This window comes from Pseudorca crassidens, chromosome 14 (genome assembly GCF_039906515.1).
Source record: "Pseudorca crassidens isolate mPseCra1 chromosome 14, mPseCra1.hap1, whole genome shotgun sequence".
Taxonomy (NCBI): domain Eukaryota; kingdom Metazoa; phylum Chordata; class Mammalia; order Artiodactyla; family Delphinidae; genus Pseudorca; species Pseudorca crassidens.
This window is the reverse complement of record NC_090309.1, coordinates 67,775,815-67,794,910: the sequence shown is the minus strand read 5'-3', so window position 1 is coordinate 67,794,910 and position 19,096 is coordinate 67,775,815. Positions and strand designations below refer to the sequence as shown.

At 50.2% G+C, this 19,096-nt stretch overlaps 1 protein-coding gene across 4 annotated transcripts in view; it reads right to left on the bottom strand.

The window, feature by feature from the left end:
* Positions 1–19,096, bottom strand: part of GALNT14 (polypeptide N-acetylgalactosaminyltransferase 14) — a 223,771-nt gene that overhangs the window by 14,276 nt on the left and 190,399 nt on the right. For 3 of the 4 annotated variants that reach the window (XM_067703335.1, XM_067703336.1, XM_067703337.1), the window contains 4 exons: positions 12,603–12,729; positions 10,286–10,378; positions 5,801–5,884; positions 5,173–5,317 (listed from right to left, as the gene is read on the bottom strand). In XM_067703335.1, the coding sequence (XP_067559436.1) occupies positions 5,173–5,317; positions 5,801–5,884; positions 10,286–10,378; positions 12,603–12,729 (449 nt within the window). The remainder of the gene's footprint in view (positions 1–5,172; positions 5,318–5,800; positions 5,885–10,285; positions 10,379–12,602; positions 12,730–19,096) is intronic. The other variant, XM_067703338.1, reaches the window with a different exon arrangement.

Sequence of the window (19,096 nt, the reverse complement as noted above, 5' to 3'; positions counted from 1 at the left end):
AACCCAAAACAATTAAGAAAATGGGAATAGGACATACATATTGATAATTACCTTAAATGTAAATGGACTAAATGCTCCCACCAAAAGACATATTGGCTGAATGGATACAAAACCAAGACCCATATATATGCTGTCTACAAGAGACCCACTTCAGACCTAGAGACACATACAGACTGAAAGTGAGGGGATGGAAAAAGATATTCCATGCAAATGGAAACCAAAAGAAAGCTGGAGTAGCAATTCTCATATCAGATAAAATAGACTTGAAAATAAAGACTATTAGAAGAGACAAAGAAGGACACTACATAATGATTAAGGGATTGATCCAAGAAGAAGATATAACAATTGTAAATATTTATGCACCCAACATAGGAGCACCTCAATATATAAGGCAAATACTAACAGCCATAAAAGGGGAAATATACAGCAACACATTCATAGTAGGGGACTTTAACACCCCACTTTCACAAATAGACAGATCATCCAAAATGAAAATAAATAAGGAAACACAAGCTTTAAATGATACATTAAACAAGATGGACTTAATTGATATTTATAGGACATTCCATCCAAACACAACAGAATACACATTTTTCTCTAGTGCTCATGGAACATTCTCCAGGATAGATCATATCTTGGGTCACAAATCAAGCCTCGGTAAATTTAAGAACATTGAAATTGTATCAAGTATCTTTTCCAACCACAATGCTATGAGACTAGATATCAATTACAGAAAAAGATCTGTAAAAAATACAAACACATGGAGGCTAAACAATACACTACTTAATAACGAAGTGATCACTGAAGAAATCAAAGAGGAAATAAAAAAAATACCTAGAAACAAATGACAAAGGAGACACAACTACCCAAAACCTATGGGATGCAGCAAAAGCAGTTCTAAGAGGGAAGTTTATAGCAATACAATCCTACCTTAAGAAACAGGAATCATCTCGAATAAACAACCTAACTTTGCACCTAAAGCAATTAGAGAAAGAAGAACAAAAAGAAAACCAAAGTTAGCGAAGGAAAGAAATCATAAAGATCAGATCAGAAATAAATGAAAAAGAAATGAAGGAAATGATAGAAAAGATCAATAAAACTAAAAGCTGGTTCTTTGAGAAGATAAACAAAATTGATAAACCATTAGCCAGACTCATCAAGAAAAAAAGGGAGAAGAATAGAATTAGAAATGAAAAAGGAGAAGTAACAACTGACACTGCAGAAATACAAAAGATCATGAGAGATTACTACAAGCAACTCTATGCCAATAAAACGGACAACCTCGAAGAAACGGACAAATTCTTAGAAATGCACAACCTGCCAAGACTGAATCAGGAAGAAACAGAAAATATGAACAGACCAATGACAAGCACTGAAATGGAAACTGTGATTAAAAATCTTCCAACAAACAAAAGCCCAGGACCAGATGGCTTCACAGCTGAATTCTATCAAACATTTAGAGAAGAGCTAACACCTATCCTTCTCAAACTCTTCCAAAATATAGCAGAGGGAGGAACACTCCCAAACTCATTCTACAAGGCCACCATCACCCTGATACAAAAACCAGACAAGGATGTCACAAGAAAGAAAACTACAGGCCAATATCACTGATGAACACAGATGCAAAAATCCTCAACAAAATACTAGCAAACAGAATCCCACAGCACATTAAAAGGATCATACAACGTGATTAAGTGGGGTTTATTCCAGGAATGCAAGATTTCATCAATATACGCAAATCAATCAATGTGATACACCATATTAACAAATTGAAGGAGAAAAATCATATGGTCATCTCAATAGATGCAGAGAAAGCTTTCGACCAAATTCAACACCCATTTATGATAAAAACCCTCCAGAAAGTAGGCACAGAGGGAACTTTCCTCAACATAATAAAGGCCATATATGACAAACCCACAGCCAACACCATCCTCAATGGTGAAAAACTGAAAGCATTTCCACTAAGATCAGAAACAAGACAAGGTTGCCCACTCTCACCACTCTTATTCAACATAGTTTTGGAAGTTTTAGCCACAGCAATCAGAGAAGAAAAGGAAATAAAAGGAATCCAAATCGGAAAAGAAGTAAAGCTGTCACTGTCTGCAGATGACATGATATTATACATAGAGAATCCTAAAGATGCTACCAGAAAACTACTAGAGCTAGTCAATGAATTTGGTAAAGTAGCAGGATACAAAATTAATGCACAGAAATCTCTGGCATTCCTATACACTAATGATGAAAAATCTGAAAGTGAAATCAAGAAAACACTCCCATTTACCATTGCAACAAAAAGAATAAGATATCTAGGAATAAACCTACCTAAGGAGACAAAAGACCTGTATGCAAAGAATTATAAGACACTGATGAAACAAATTAAAGATGATACAAATAGATGGAGAGATATACCATGTTCTTGGATTGGAAGAATCTACATTGTGAAAATGACTCTACTACCCAAAGCAATCTACAGATTCAATGCAATCCCTATCAAACTACCACTGGCATTTTTCACAGAACTAGAACAAAAAAATTCACAATTTGTATGGAAACTCAAAAGACCCCAAATAGCCAGAGCAAGCTTGAGAATGAAAAACGGAGCTGGAGGAATCAGGCTCCCAGACTTCAGACTATACTGTAGCTTTGTAGTATAGTAAAGACAGTATGGTAAAGGGACAAATACAGAAATATAGATCAATGGAACAGGATAGAAAGCCCAGAGATAAACCCACACACATATGGTCACCTTATATTTGATAAAGGAGGCAGGAATGTACAGTGGAGAAAGGACAGCCTCTTCAATAAGTGGTGCTGGGAAAACTGGACAGGTACATGTAGAAGTATGAGATTAGAACACTCCCTAACACCATACACAAAAATAAGCTCAAAATGGACCTAAAGGTAAGGCCAGAAACTATCAAACTCTTAGAGGAAAACATAGGCAGAACACTCTATGACATATATCACAGCAAGATCCTTTTTGACCCACCTCCTAGCGAAATGGAAATAAAAACAAAAATAAACAAATAGGACCTAATGAAACTTCAAAGCTTTTGCACAGCAACGGAAACCATAAACAAAACCAAAAGACAACCCTCAGAATGGGAGAAAATATTTGCAAATGAAGCAACTGACAAAGGATTAATCTCTAAAATTTACAAGCAGCTCATGCAGCTCAATAACAAAAACACAAACAACCCAATCCAAAAATGGGCAGAAGACCTAAATAGACATTTCTCCAAAGAAGATATAGACCGCCAACAAACACATGAAAGAATGCTCAACATCATTAATCATTAGAGAAATGCAAATCAAAACTACAATGAGGTATCACCTCACACCAGTCAGAATGGCCATCATCAAAAAATCTACAAACAATAAATGCTGGAGAGGGTGTGGAGAAAAGGGAACACTCTTGCACTGCTGGTGGGAATGTGAATTGGTACAGCCACTATGGAGAACAGCATGGAGGTTCCTTAAAAAACTACAAATAGAACTACCATAGGACCCAGCAATCCCACTACTGGGCATACACCCTGAGAAAACCATAATTGAAAAAGAGTCATGTACCAAAATGTTCATTGCAGCTCTATTTACAATAGCCCGGAGACGGAAACAACCGAAGTGTCCATCATCGGATGAATGGATAAAGAAGATGTGGCACATGTATACAATGCAATATTACTCAGCCATAAAAAGAAACGAAATTGAGTTATTTGTAGTGGGGTGGATGGACCTAGAGTCTGTCAGAGGTGAAGTAAGTGAAGTAAGTCAGAAAGAGAAAGACAAATACCGTAACCGTATGCTAACACATATATATGGAATCTAAGAAAAAAAAATGTCATGAAGAACCTAGGGGTAAGACAGGAATAAAGACACAGACCTACTAGAGAATGGACTTGAGGATGTGGGGAGGTGGAAGGGTAAGCTGTGACAAAGTGAGAGAGTGGCATGGACATATATACACTACCAAATGTAAAACCAATAGCTAGTGGGAAGCAGCCGCATAGCACAGGGAGATCAGCTCGGTGCTTTGTGACCGCCTGGAGGGGTGGGATAGGGAGGGTGGGAGGGAGGGAGATGCAAGAGGGAAGAGATATGGGAACATGTGTATGTGTGTAACTGATTCACTTTGTTATAAAGCAGAAACTAACACACCATTGTAAAGCAATTATACTCCAATAAAGATGTAAAAACAAAAAAACTAAAACAGAGGAGGTTGCCAAAGCTGGAAGCACGGATAAAATCTCCAAGGAACCAGTTACAGAGAAAAGAACAGTGAACTGAGAACTTGGGTGGTTACTCACCATAAGTGTATGAGAGTGGGGAGAGGAGCCAGCCAAAAAAAAAAAAAAAAAGGGGGTGGAAAGAACAGGATTGCAGGACAATCGGGATCATGCAGTGTCTCCAGAGCCAGGAGGGAAGCTATAAGATGGATGTGTTTTCATGCATCCAGCAGGCCAAGTGCTACAGAGGCTGAGACAGGCTGTGAATTTGTCAGTGACTTTTTAGAAGAGTTCTATTCTCAGAGGGGAGTACACTGACCCACAGTGTTGATGAAACAGCTAAGGCACAAGGAAACCTTTCCGAGAAGGGGCGACGATGGTCCCTCCAGACCAGGGGGAAGCAGGAGACAGCAGAGGTGGAGCCACAGGCCTGCTGAGGCAGAAAGGGGATGATCGATGGCCCTGCCCAGAGATGGGGGCGGTGGATGATGGGGAAGGCTGTACCACATCTGTCGTGACTGTCTGCAAGTCAGGGTTAAATCAGCGGGGAGACTCACAGAGCAGGCATTTTTCCTGGAGACAGTGTCACCCAGCAGGATGCTTTGCTGTCTGCATCTCATACTTTTGAGGTAGCTGTGCTGCCCACCCTGCCTGATCAGCCCACATCTACTGCCAGCAGCTTGGACACCAATGACATCCTCATTAAACTCCTGCTAATTTAATGGTTAATTCCTATAGGCGCTAAGTTGCCCGGTGAGGCGTCTTTCAGAGAAAGTCTGCATTTGGAAACCAAGCGGAGTGAACCCAGTCCCAGAGTGAGGGGGATCGTGCTTCTCTTGCTCTGCTGTTAAGCGCCGGGTATAACGAGACATCTGATTCATGTAGAAGCAGGAAATAGAGGCCAAGTCCATTCACACGTTCAAGCATCCCCAGCCAGTTACCTTACCTGGGACTTTGCATCCTTGTCTTCAGTCTTGACACAGGGGCTTAACTTGAGGTTGGAGATCTCTTGGTCTTTCTGCTTTTGAGACTCTAGGCACTTCTGCCTCTGTCGGATGCTGCCCTTCTGGATGGAGGAGTCCTTGGGTACTCTAGAGGAAAGCCACGGGAGGGATGAGAAACCACTACTCTTTGGATTAGTAGTAACAGCAGCAGTTGGAGAGGTCGGGCAGTGTTTGGAGAATGGCAGGGGCATTTCGCCCCGGCTGTGTTGCAATGACTTGCACTGCTCGGGGCCTGGGGATGGGGGAGGGGCCGCTAGCAGCAAGGCAGCAGGGAACAACCCAGGAGACTGGAGCCTGGAATGGAATCAGTGAGTCCATGCCCTGAGGTCACACCCCAGAGTTCTGATCTGAGCAACTGAGAAATACTGCTACAGCTAACCTCAATCCCTCATGCTACTGATTAATAGAATTCTCTTTCTGTTTTCAGGGATAAGTGGAGCCAACTGGCCTTAGACCTCCATATACTGAAAAGCCCTCATCCAGATGGCCACAGGGGGTCCCTTCTCCAGACTGAGTCAGCGGAGGGTCTCTCCCTGCAGCTAGCAAAGGCTCAAACCACAGGGCGGATACCTGAGTTCCGGATAGACGTTCTCCAGGTACCACTTGAAGCTCCGGCACCGCAGGTTCTTCCTCAGGTTCAATCTGCTCTCAATACTGGGGGCGAAGGGGGAGGGCAGACACAGAGACAAAATACAGCTGTGTCAGAGATGGGTACCAGCAACATGGACCCAGGAGGTACCAGCCCTCCAGGCTGGGAGGCGTACAGCACAAACCGTGTCCATGCTCTGCACCCACGTCTCCCTGGAGGGTGCTGGAGAAAATAACCGAGACAGCTTTTGAGAGCTCCAGACAGAGCTATGGAAACACTTGGCAATATCTCACAGTGGAGCGGTCATGACACCAAAGATTTGTGCTTTACTTGGAAACAGAATTTGGGGGTGTTTTTACTTTTCATTAAAAACGAGGCTATGAGAACATTCAGCGTGTTGTTAATAAGTCACCGCCGGGGCTCTGGGTCTACTTACAAATCTCTCTTTGGATTCTGCTGTTGAACTGCCATCCCCCCGACGCCCTGCCTCAACCAGCCCAGCCTCAAAGAATCCTCTTCGTTAGCTGGTTCTGGGCTTTGGTCATGTATTTGTTCATCACGTATTTCCTGAGTACTTAGTACGCGCCAGGCACTGTGCCCAACGTGGGACGTGATGGTGAACTTTCGAGCAAGAGAGAGACAGGTAACGAACCGGGTGCTCACAGCCCGACGTGGATGTGGGGTGGGAGCACTTCAGAGGTGGCCCCATGCTTGTCGGGTCAGTGGTGGTCGAGTGGTAATGTGGAAGCTGGTATCTGGAAGGAAAGTGGACGTTGTCCAGACAAACCAGAAAGTGGGTGAGGTGGGGGCCCCTGGTAGTGCCAGGGGAATAGCAAAGAGAGATTAGTGCACATGGAGAGGGAAGGGGTCTGTTGGCAGGAACAGTGGTGCAGGTTAGAATATGTGTGTGTGTGAACGGCTGTATGTGGGGGAATGGGAGAGGGCAGGTGGGTGGGAGGAGAGATGAAGATGCAGACCATAAAAGGTCCTGTGAAATGCTGTGGAGGAGCTTGGACTTCATTTTCAGGGCAATGGGATGCCATGGATGGGTTCTAAGCAGAGAACGATGTGGCGCTGTTAGCCCTTTAAGAGCATCTCACTGGTGGTGAATGCATCTGATGTGCAAAGCTGGGAGAGCAGTTAGGAGGCAGCTGAAGAAACCCAGGTGCTGCTCATGAATGCTGGCAGGGAAGTGGGGTGCGAACGGAGAGAAGGGACAGGTTTAATTCTCTCCACTGCACCACCAGCACCCACCCGAGTTCCATGTACACCTTGTCTCTCCTGGGTGACCACATAGAACTGGCCTCGCTCTCTCCAGCCTTGCCTCCTTCCACCCCAAAGACTGGACCGGGCGCCCTCACGGCACTGGAACTTCTTAAACAGCACTAACCACCACTCCTCACCAGACTCCAAGCAACATGAGGACAGGAATGACATTGTTTGAAAAGGGCTAAATGTTCAGTATTTGCAAGAACCCAGATGTTCAGTGCATGAGTGAGGCAGGATCTCTGGGACTTGGTGATTGTCTAGGTGTGGGAGGAGAGCGGGAGGGAAAAGTCAAGGTTGACACTCAGACTTCTGGTCTGGCAACAGGATGCAAGGAAGAGCGTTCACTGAGATGGGGAATCTGGGGTAAGGAGCAAGTTTAGGAGTGAAGAGGATGGGCTCAGTTAGGACTTGTCGAGTTGGAGGAGCCTGGGAGGCATCCAGGCAGAGATGTCCAGTTGCTACTCGGACATAAGGGATGGAGCTCAGAGGAAAGGTGCAAGACAGAGATGGAAACGCGAGTATCGGCAGCACAGTGGTGGTTGATGCCAGGGAAAATGTGGAGTAAGAGGGCTTATGACAGATCCTCGGGGAACACCAACATATGAGGGTGGGGAGAGGAGCCTGAGCCTGCAAAGGGGGCTGAGAGGGTGCAGCCTGCACCGCGACAAGAGCCAAGACTGCAGGTCTGGAAACCGAGATCAGAAGTGTGCCTGAAGGGGGCTGGGTGGGAGAAGTCTCATACCAATGGGGTAACAGAGAGAAAGGTAAGGGGTCCCAGGGAGTCATGGGTGGGCCAGGTGGGAGTGATCGCAGGCGATAGGGGCACGGCCTCAGGTCACAGTCAGGAGAAGGGGGAGGGGAGCAGCAGGCAGCGATGCAGGCAGCTCTTTCATGAAGCTTGGCTCTGAAGGAGCAGAAGACTGGGTGTAGGTGATGAGCAAGGCTGGACTGAGGGAGAGTTCTTTTTTTTTTTTTTTTTTGGCGGTATGCGGGCCTCTCACTGTTGTGGCCTCTCCCGTTGCGGAGCACAGGCTCCGGATGCGCAGGCTCAGCGGCCATGGCTCACGGGCCCAGCCGCTCCGCGTCATGTGGGATCTTCCCGGACCGGGGCACGAACCCGCGTCCCCTGCATCGGCAGGCGGACTCTCAACCACTGCGCCACCAGGGAAGCCCCTGAGGGAGAGTTCTTATAGTTTGTTTTCTTTCCTTCTCTTCCTTTTTTGTTTTTAAAAACTATGTAAGATACTGAATAAATTTAAATGCCAACAGGGACCATGCAATAGAGAAGAGAGATGGGTGATCAGGGAGAGTGAAAGAGGGCAAAGTCCCCTAGAACGGGGGCTCCCACACTGTCTGTGCATCAGAATCACCTGATGGTGGGGGCATGGTTCTTTTACAAATTCTACAGCCCAGGCCACAGCCCAGGGGAAATCCACTCTCTGGGGGTGGAGTAGAGGCAGCAGAGTTTTTGAAGCTCCCCAGGTGACTGCGATGTACAGACAGTTTGGCACCCATCGCCCTGAAACCTCGCTCCTTCAGCTGAGGTCCTCAGACCAGCAGCCCGGCACCACGTGGGGCTTACAGACCTGCAGACCTACCGAACCAAAATCCACACTTTAACAAGATCTCCGGGAGACCTGTGTGCACATTAAAGTGCGAGAAGCCGACAGGCAGGAGGAGATGAATCCAGGCGGTGGGACCTCGATTAATGATCATTTATGAATGAATGCAGGGGAGAAGAGGGTGTCCGGAGAACAGGAGGCACACCTTATCCTTCAAGATGAAAGAGACAGAAGGATGGTGCAGATACAGGTTCGTCTGTCTTGGGAAGTTGGTGCTGTTTCATCTACAAAACAGAAGTGTCATCTTCTGTGAGTGAAAGGAGTGGGGTGGACTCAGCAGCTGGGGAGAGTGGAAGAGGTACAAATGGAGATTGAGGGAGAACGCTGGCCAGGCAAGGTGGCAGGCTCAAGAGGTCCACCAAGGGCCTCCCTGTGCCTGACGGCCACGGAGTGGCAGCAGCACCACCTGACAGGCCCAGAACCGTTCAGCAGCCTATGAACCGGGGAGGAAACGGTACAAAGTCGGGTTCATCCAGGGTTAAGAGAACTTCCCCAGGGAGGGTTGATAGATGCCCAACAGAGCGAGAGATCTGAGGACAACATCTTTTAAGCATTCTCTTTAAGCAAGAAGGTGGAACCCAAGTTGGAGAGGGGAGAGCAATGAAGAAAGGAGGGGTGGACCCACGTGGCCAAAAGACCGGAAGTTGGCTGAGGACTCAGAATAAACGCCTTGGGAGGCTCTGAGTAGAAGTGGAGACAGTGTGGGTTCATGGTTTCAGAAATACAAATCACTTTAGCAACCTCTGATTGAATCCTCCCGGGCAGTGATGGGCTCGACCTGTGGAGAGTTGGCTGCAAAAATCCCATCTGTCAACAGCCTTAGAGTGACTGAGGGACATTAGATGACAAAAGCCACCGGCTGCCCCCCGCAAAAGACGAATGATAACATCAATGAAGTTGCCATTTTTCTCTACTCAAATCAACCCTGGGTTGGGGAATGCAATATCACAGAGTTTTGGAATCTGACAGGTGTGATCTGAGCCTTCTCCCCCTCCTGTAATGGTGTGATCCAGGGCAGGTACCTGAACCTGTAGAGGACCCAGTCTCCTCATCTGTAAAACAGGGGTAATTATACCCATTTCTCAGTTTGCGGAGGACTAATGGGCTATCTCATGTAATGGTATCTGGCCCATAATTTCTCTCTCTGTCCTCTTCGACCCCCGTGAAGCTGGAGTCCAGCTCTAGAGGAGATCGCATGGTACCGTTCCTCCTAGGAAGGCAGAAGATTGAGGCTTGGGCAGCTGAGGACGAGAAGGAAGGAACTCCGACCTGGAGGGACCAGGGCTGCTTACCCCAGCACCCCACCTTTCTATAAAAAGCTGGAAACACCAGTCCACTGCACAAGGCACAGCTCTGCCACTGAGTAGATGGCCCAGGCTGCCCGGTGGTCATCCCACAAGAGCTGTCCGAGGCCCTGCAGCCAGAACTGGGCAGGAGCAAGGAGGCGCACGAAGGGAGAAGAGCCCCAGCCTGGGCCCTGGAGGGGCCTGGGGGCTGAGGAGACCAGCTGAGCACGCAGGCCTGCGAGCTGGGGCTCTTGGTGCTTTGCACAAATAAACCAGGAGGGACACTTACTTTCCAAAGGGTCTCTCCAGGGCGAACGGCCGGGAAGCATAATAGTACTGCTTGTATTCATCCATCCACACCTCAGCTGTCCGCTTGGTGTTCCTGAGGAGACAGGGGGTGTCGGGGAGGGTCAGAGAGGACCTGGGACGTGTCCAGGTAAAATATACACAAGCGGCAAGCCGGCAGCGTCACCCCCGTGGGGCCCACCATGGTCCAGTAACATTACTCTCCCCCCAGTGCTGAGCCCAGCCACCTCCACCAATCTCCAAAGGGACCTCTACCCCAAGACACAGGGTTTTAGTAGTCACTACATACTCTTTTCCCAAAAGGCACAGGCCAGAGAAATTACACCAGAAACTGAGCTTCTGTCGCCCTCAAAAAAGAAAAAACTCAGGGAGAAAAGAGCCAGGAGAATCTGGTACATCCCTTCGGTGCCAGTACAAGAGGAGAAGGGCCGACCATCTCACCTCTGGCCGTCCGCGGGCACCTGCTCCAGAGCTCTCCCCTTCGGCCCGGGGCCCAGCTCTCCAAGGGGCCAGCAGTCACGCACGGGCTCCCACAGGCCACGTGCTCTCCAAGGGGCCAGCCACACACGGGCTCCCACAGGCCACGTGATTAGCTTGGTGCAGGTGTAAAGAATTAAGCAATCACGCCATCTCGGTCAAACGTTTGCCAGGACTCGGAAGCTTTTAAAAAATCGGCTATTCGCTCTGAGTTTGACCTCCAAGGTCACAGAAAAAGAGACAGAGACCCACACGGAGGATGTCATTGCTCAGCTGTCCAGGAGGCAGGGGTACCAGGAAGAGAGGATGTGGGAAAACAATCTGAAGCCAGGAGCAGGGCTGAAGCAGCACCTGCTCCCCGAGGGCGTGGACTCGGGGTCTCAGCAGAAAGGCCACGCCCCTCCAGATTTCTGCCGCTGTGTGGAACAGAGGCATTCAACAGCGGAGCGCGGCACGCCCTTGCAGCCCGTGAGCCTGGAAGGAGTCATGCACACGCAGCCCAGCTCTTGGTGCTCGGAAGGCAGCTAACAGAGCCTTGCCGCCTCCCTTCACTGGCCTAACCACCGGCAAACTGGAAGCTGCCGAGGAGACACTGCCCCACATTTCCCTCCCCTCCAATGACCCGCTGGTGGCACGCAGGATGCCCGCTGGCCAGCGCCCAGTCTCAAACACGAGGAATGTTCTGGAGCCCAAGGCTCTGCCCCCTCACTCCCAGGCTGGCCCCTTTCCCCATCACAGCCCCACCGCTTTCCTGTGCCAGGCGCCCCCAGATCACCTTTCCCGGTAAAAGCCCGGAGCCCAGGCAGCCCTGCCTTTGTTCCTGTCCCTGCTGACTGGGTTCTCACTGCCCTGCCCTGCCCTGCCCTGCCCAGCATGGGGTCAACTTTCTCCCTGTTCAAGCCCATCACGCCGCCACACCTGTCCACACCCACAGCTGCCCACATGTGTGAGAAACCGAGGACGGGAGAACCCAGACGAGGAGAAGAACACTGCAGGGGAAGCAAAACACCAAAACACCAAAAGAGGCGCTTCCCCCAAATGGACCAAATGAGAGAAAAAAAGGGCAAAGTGGAAATAAATGGGGAGTGAGCTGTCAGGTGACAAGAGACAAGGGGAGACGAAGCTGGAGGACCAGAAGAAGAAAAGGAGAAAGAGGTGCAAGGAATTATTTTTAAAGAAAAGGAGAAAGGTTGAAGAAAAAAATCACGGAAAGCAGAAGGGCGTATGGAAGGAGGGAGGGAGCAGGAATAGGCAAGTGGGCACCGCTGGGTCACTGAGACCCCAGGATCTTCGTCCTGTCCCCAGGCAGGAGATGACAAGTCCCGGGAAAGGAGCCCAGGGCCGCAGGGCCTGTGCCAGCCTGGCTGCTTCTGTGCACCCTCGAGGCCCTGGAGCAGTCAGGTGGGTTGTAGCTACTTGTGCCTCCCCGTTCCCGAATCTTCCCAAGGGCCTTTCCCCTGGTGACCCAGCCTGAAGGTGAGAGCAGCGGATCTTCTAGAACTCAGGGGCAAAACAGTCACCCTTCCCCCGCCCCAAACAACCCAAAATACCCAGGGCCCTGAGCCCTGCAGGATGACGCTGCCCAGTGACTTGAAGCCCCCAAGGCTACATGTGGGGCCTTGGAAGCCAACAGTGGAGAACAGCCTTGGGGCTTCCAGCCTGAGCTGGACGGGCAGGCCTGACCTCTCCTGCTCAGGCAGCAGCCCAGCGAGCAGGACCCACAGCCCCTGTCCATCCAGAACACGCAGGCAACCTACCAGAGAATCCAGGGCAGCGGCAGCCCATCACCACAAAAGCCCTCGGCCACGGCAGCACACACTTACTTTATATATGTGTTGGCATTTCCATCTGGGAAAACATACGGGTGCTTCTTCCGGAAGACGTGGCCCACTCGGCTGCAGGGGACGATCTCTAGGCTGCCCCCGCACATCCACACCCTGAAGGAGATTTCTGCAAGACAGCCATGCCCCCCATCACTGCTCTGCCTCCTGGATGGAGGGGCACAGGATGGCAGCGTTGAGACTCCAGGCGCCAGGGAATCCCAGGGAGCAGGGAGGGCTGGCCGCACCCAGCCTCGGGTACGACGGTTACCAGCGTGCTCCACTGGCCCGGCAACCTCGGCTTCCCAGCCCACAACAAGGATTGGTAACAACTCACACCTGGGAGGGTGGTTTGAGTTAACAGGGAAACAGTGGGCGGCAGGGAGGAGCACACAAAAATCAACACCTGTTCCCTGCTCTCATGGAGGCCTCTGGAACACACTCAGGGGCCCGCATGGCGGGGCCACTGCTGTGATGCTTTAGTCTGGAAAGAGAAGCCTGGGAGCTATCAGAGAGCTGCTTTTGAGCACGTGGAAGATGGATTAGATGAGCTCATATGATCCCAGACGGTTAGAGCCAGGACCGAGGAGAAAGAATTTCCACTGGAGACTATGGGAGAATGTTCTGATGGTCAAGGTCCAGATAGAAGGGGCTGTCATGGAGTAAGTGTGTTTGCCACTCTGATAGGCTAGCAAGCCACATGGCCTGGAGGCAACAGAGAGGACCAGTTCCCAGGAGGCACCTGGACAAGGTGTCCAGGACAGAGCCTCCCGACACTGAGACGGCAATTCTACCTGCTGCAAGGGCCCCTGAATCTTAGCCCAGAGGAGGAAGTCTGAGCCGTAGTCGAGAGCTGGGAGCAGCCATAGAAAGTGCTGGAAGCCTCGAAGCTCTTGTTGGAGGTGCTCCCCTGGGTGGGGATTTGCACAGAAACCCCTTTTTCCCCGTTGGCTGCTGCTGCAGGGACCTCCGGGAGGGGGGAGGGGTGGAGTTAGCAGAGGCGCTGGGACTAGGCTGGCGGGTGCATTTCTCCCTCGGGGCTGCTTCCTGCAGGCTTGGAGCAGCGGAATTCAGGGGTGGTGGGGGAGTATCTCTCATCTGTTTGGAATTGCTGAACACTGAGGGGTTTTATTATCGCTGTTAACTCCTCTACAGATGGTGCAACCCCTTATGGACTGCACCCAGGGCAGGCTCCTCGCTGCACGCCACTGGCTGCCCATCTGAAATGCTTGCCTGGCCCGTGCTTCTGCCGTCAAGCTCAAGCAAGAGGAGGACAAGATGGCTCAGGAAAATCCCGTGCCCATGGGCAACTGCCCCTGGAAGCGGCCCGGGTGTCCATGAGCAGGAAATGAGGACGCGGGTATTCCAGTGCTGTCCCACCATGTACGACGTGCCCTGCACCCTCCAGCACCTTGGGCCCCACTTCCCTGGGTTTCTTCAAGTGCCTGGACACAGATTCTTCATCCTGATCTTCACCTGCTCTCATACCCGCCTGTCCTCAGTCACCCTTTACCTGTCCCCTCCTGCCTCCTGCCCTGTGTCCCTGGAAGAGTTGCAGGCCAGGCTGCCTTGACAGCTGTCGCCCCCTGCCCAGGTGCCCTCTCAGACAGGCTACAGCTCACTTCCAGCAAGCTCGGATTGCCCTCGGAGTGGGGACAACGTGGACACTAGGATGATGAACGGACGTCTCAAGAATGCTGTCAAATGATGGCAAGAACACAGGGTCGGGGAGAGACGGGAAGAACTTGTCTTTGGAGTCGTGGCCCCAGGTCTGCAGTAACCCACTAGCCGTGTCCCTGGGAAACCTGCTTGACCTTGCTGAGGCCGGGTTTCCTCACACGTAAAATGAAGATCATAAAAGTACTCCACAGGATTGCCGTTGACATCAAATGAAATGGAATTTCAAGAATAACTGTGAAAACTCTTAAGTGTGCTGGGAATCTCAGTAGCAGTTACAAGACATTCCTCTGCAGGCTGTCTCTTTAAGACATGGACGCCAACGGCATCGCCCACCTGTGCCCACTTCCAACTTCCTAGATGATTCACAGCTTCCTGCTTCTGCCACAGGAGGCAGTTGAAATCTGTGGTACTTAACACCTGAGATTTTGACTCTCCACAGAAATCCATGATACACGGCGCCCTGGCGTTTGCCTGGTTGGAATCGGGGGCACCAGCCTGGCGTTGGCGGGGGATGATGAGCGAGCTTAGCTGACGGCCAACATCCAGCTCCCCACCCTGCAGTGATGCACGAAGGGGCGGAGGGCTCGGTGCAGGGAATTGTGATGGGACATGTGTGAATTTAGCCTCCAGGGCTCAGGTCTACTGGGCTCCAATCATCAGCTCCTCTCCAGGACCTCAAAACCAGAGATGGAGGCCTTGCTTACTGGATATAACCTACCAATTCTGTGCCAGCTTTCTTCCAAAAATATGCATACATTTCAGCTATGGTCTCTTCCTTACATGTATTCAAATGAGACATACGTCCCTCCTCATTTGCAAAGCAAATCCCTCCAACCTGTGCCTCAGTGCCACCCACCCTTCCCGCCCCTGAAACCCGTTCCTCTCCCTGTGCTTCCTTCACCCAGCATTCTGCTTCTCTCTGAATCTATTGCCCCCCCCCCCCCCGCTGCCACCATGATGCACAGACCCCACCTCAGAAAGTACCGTTCTCCTCTCCACCTTCCTTTTGGGCTTCTGGCATTCTCCACCCCAAGGCGCTATCTCTGAGTGCCTTGCTGACACTGCTTCCTCATCTGACCCCAACATTCGCTTGACGCTGAGGACTCACCCCTAGCCCACCAGCCCAGCTCTACTCCGGGCTCCAGCACTGACCTCCGCGGCTGCCTGACGCTCTGTCGAGGTGCACTGGATGCCCTCAGATGCAGTACATCTTCTACCCCATCAGCATCCTCTAATAGCCCTCTGCAGGCTGCCTCCTCTCCTCCGCCTCTAAAACCATCCTTCCTCCTCGTTTTCCTGTGTCTGTGCTGCTTTAACACATCAGAGCATCTCAGTTCTGCAGGGGAGGAAAGGACTCTTTCATTTTTTCCTGGGCTGGGCTTTGGTCCTCCCTCAGGCAGTAACTTATTAGTCATCCTAACAACCCCACACGCGGTTGGGGATGTTTTTGACGATGCAGAAGCAGTCCTGATAGGACAACTGACAGAGGGTAGCTGGCCCCTGAAGCCCATCTCCCCAGCTCCAAAACTCCTGCCCTTGCCCTGACCCCATCTCACTCAGTGTGGACACGCACCATCAGCCAATGCGGCTGTGGACACGAAGCTCCTGACTTCAGGGCACTCGCCGACGAACCAGAGAGACCAATCTATAACCAGCTGCCTTATCCACTCCTTCATCCAGTCCTGACACCTGCCTGTCTCAGCTCTGCTTCCGGCCAGCAGATGTTGCCCACAGAGGCTGCAGCCTGAGATGCAGTAAGAGCTTCTCGCCTCTGGAGTCCAGACTGTCGTATCCAAGATGACCTGAAACACATGCCTTGCTGTGCCTCGGCCAGAGTCGAGGCAGTCTGGGTGACGAAGCTTGGAGCGTTCAGATCAGTGTAATGACCTTCAGGTACCATAGCGTGGAGTATTTAAAACCTAGGACGTATAGTTGTCCCACCCTTAACTACACCACTGACTTCAGGATAACGATGTGTATCCTCCCAGGACTGCAAGCCAGGTCCGGTGATTCACAGATCTGTGCTGAAGCCTCTGGGAAAGGCTTGTGATCCCGAGGTCCAAGCAGTGGGGCCGTAGACCGAGGTGTAAAGCAGTGGGCCTTCCAGGTAGAGCCCAGACCCTCCACTTGCCATGTCTTCAGTTCCTGCAAAGTCATCACTTTCTTAAGTGAAGGAGTCAAAAGATGATGTAGGGAGTTTGTGGGGAGTTCTCACTGAGTCAGCACCCGCATAATCTCCCTGGTGATGGATGTCACGCAGCCCCACATCTGCTCTGAATTCCAGGCAGGGAGATGTGTAATTATTCCATCCTCATTGGGGGCGCTGTTGCCTTCTTCTTTTCTTTAAACTTCAGATTAATATTTGGGAATAAACTACCCTCCCCAGCCTCTGTTCTCAGCTCTTTCCTTCTATTTCCTCATCAACTCATCAGCAGTTTTACCAGCGCTCATAAGCCCCCAACCCTTAACCAGAGCCAGCGTCTACCTGACGAGCCGTGATGGCGGACAGGAATCCAGGGGAAAGGGGACAGCTTCCTCCCCAGGAACCGAATCACAGCTATTCCTATACCACTCCTTGGCCATATAGGTCAAGTTGAAATCTCCTCTGATAGCCCGGTTTCTACACAAAGGCAAAGGGACATTAGACACGGGCTCCCCAAAGGCAGTGGGCCTGTTTTAAATGGAACCTCATGGACTGTGTACAGACACATTCATTGTCTACACAGCATTAGCCACTCTCCCTCTGGCCGGGTTGAAATCTAGTGAGGACAAAGGGATTGCAGGGGACAGTGATGGTCAGTAAGAGACACTCATCCGTCCACACAGACAAATGTGGTGACAGGGACCTTTCCTTTCAAGAATCTTTACGTTCTCAGGGTCACCTGAGCTAGAAAGCTCTGTTATTATTTTTTAATGAGTACACGGACTCGAGTAGAGGCAATCTTATTTGGGCCACAAAGGATAACCTTGAACCTATGAGCAAAATTATGCTTCACACCATCCGGGACAATCAAGGTTGCATCCAGGTCCCTGACTTCTGAACAAGCAGTAACCACAGGCCCACCCTGGTCACCACGGGCTGTCCGGCTGCGAACGTCATGGCGGCACCCTTTACCTCTCCACAGTCGCTCTGGAAAAGCGTGGCCTTGAGGGACCGCACCTGGGCCTGGGGCTTAGCAAGCAGCCCCACCTGGGTCGGGGGAGGATGACTTTACATCAGACTTGGTTGCTCTTCTCAGAGGAGGCCACTTCTCTCATCTTGAGCCCCTGAACCTGGAAAAGGTGAGGCCAAAAGAGAAAGCGAGAGGGACCCACTGTTCCCGCGGGTGTGACACAGTGCTCGTCTGACAAACCTGCTCGCCTGCAGCCCGAAGGCGAGGCAAGGCCACTGCTCGGGGCCTCATTTGTCTTCACAGTGGCCCTGGGAGCGTGTTTCTACTGCTGCCGTAACAAATTACCACACCAACCCAGCGTGGGTTTGGTTGGGCCCTCTGCTGAGGGTCTCTCCAGGCCACGATCAACATGTCAGCAGGATTAGGTTCCTTTCTGGGGGCTCTGAAGCTTTCGAGTTGATTCAGGTTGTTTGCAGAAGCTGGTTCTTTGCGGTCGCAGGGCTGCGGTTCCCTTCTCCTCACTGGCTGTAGGTCAGGGGCCCCTGCTACATCCACGCTGCCCCTCCCCCGTCACACCAGTGGCAGCCAGGCCAGTTCCTCCCAGGCTGTGAACCTCTCTGACTGCTTCGCTCCATCTCTTCTGACTCCAGCCAGAGAAAGTTCTCTGCTGCAAAGGGCCCAAGTGATTGGACTGGGCCCACCTGGACACTCCAGGCCACTCTCCCAGCTTCAGATTCAGGAGCCTTAATCACATCTGCAAACTCCCTTTTGCCGTGTAAGGTAACCTCCTGACAGAATCTAGGTGAGGAGATGCTCTCCGTGACCAAACTTTACTCAGGCTCGCCCTCTCTCTGACTAGGCATGAACTGTTGTTCCTTACCCTCGTCAGGCCTGCATCCCGTTTTAGCAAGAATCCTGCTAAGCCGGTTTAGAGAATCCATCCCCCCAGCCTGTCCCGGCCCCCATATCTGACTACCCTGGTAAGAAACCTTAGGTCTCCATAGAAATTCTGAAATTTTTTGTTCTAGTTCTGTGAAAAATGCCAGTGGTAGTTTGCTAGGGATTGCATTGAATCTGTAGATTGCTTTGGGTAGTAGAGTCATTTTCACAGTGTTAATTCTTCCAATCCAAGAACATGGTATATCTCTCCATCTATTTGTATCATCTTTAATTTCTTTCATCAGTGTCTTATAATTTTCTGCATACAGGTCTTTTGTCTCCTTAGGTAGGTTTATTCCTAGATATCTTATTCTTTTTGTTGCAATGGTAAATGGGAGTGTTTTCTTGATTTCACTTTCAGATTTTTCATCATTAGTGTATAGGAATGCCAGAGATTTCTGTGCATTAATTTTGTATCCTGCTACTTTACCAAATTCATTGACTAGCTCTAGTAGTTTTCTGGTAGCATCTTTAGGATTCTCTATGTATAGGATCATGTCATCTGCAAACAGTGACAGCTTTACTTCTTCTTTTCCGATTTGGATTCCTTTTATTTCCTTTTCTTCTCTGATTGCTGTGGCTAAAACTTCCAAAACTATGTTGAATAAGAGTGGTGAGAGTGGGTAACCTTGTCTTGTTTCTGATCTTAGTGGAAATGCTTTCAGTTTTTCACCATTGAGGACGATGTTGGCAGTGGGTTTGTCATATATGGCCTTTATTATGTTGAGGAAAGTTCCCTCTATGCCTACTTTCTGGAGGGTTTTT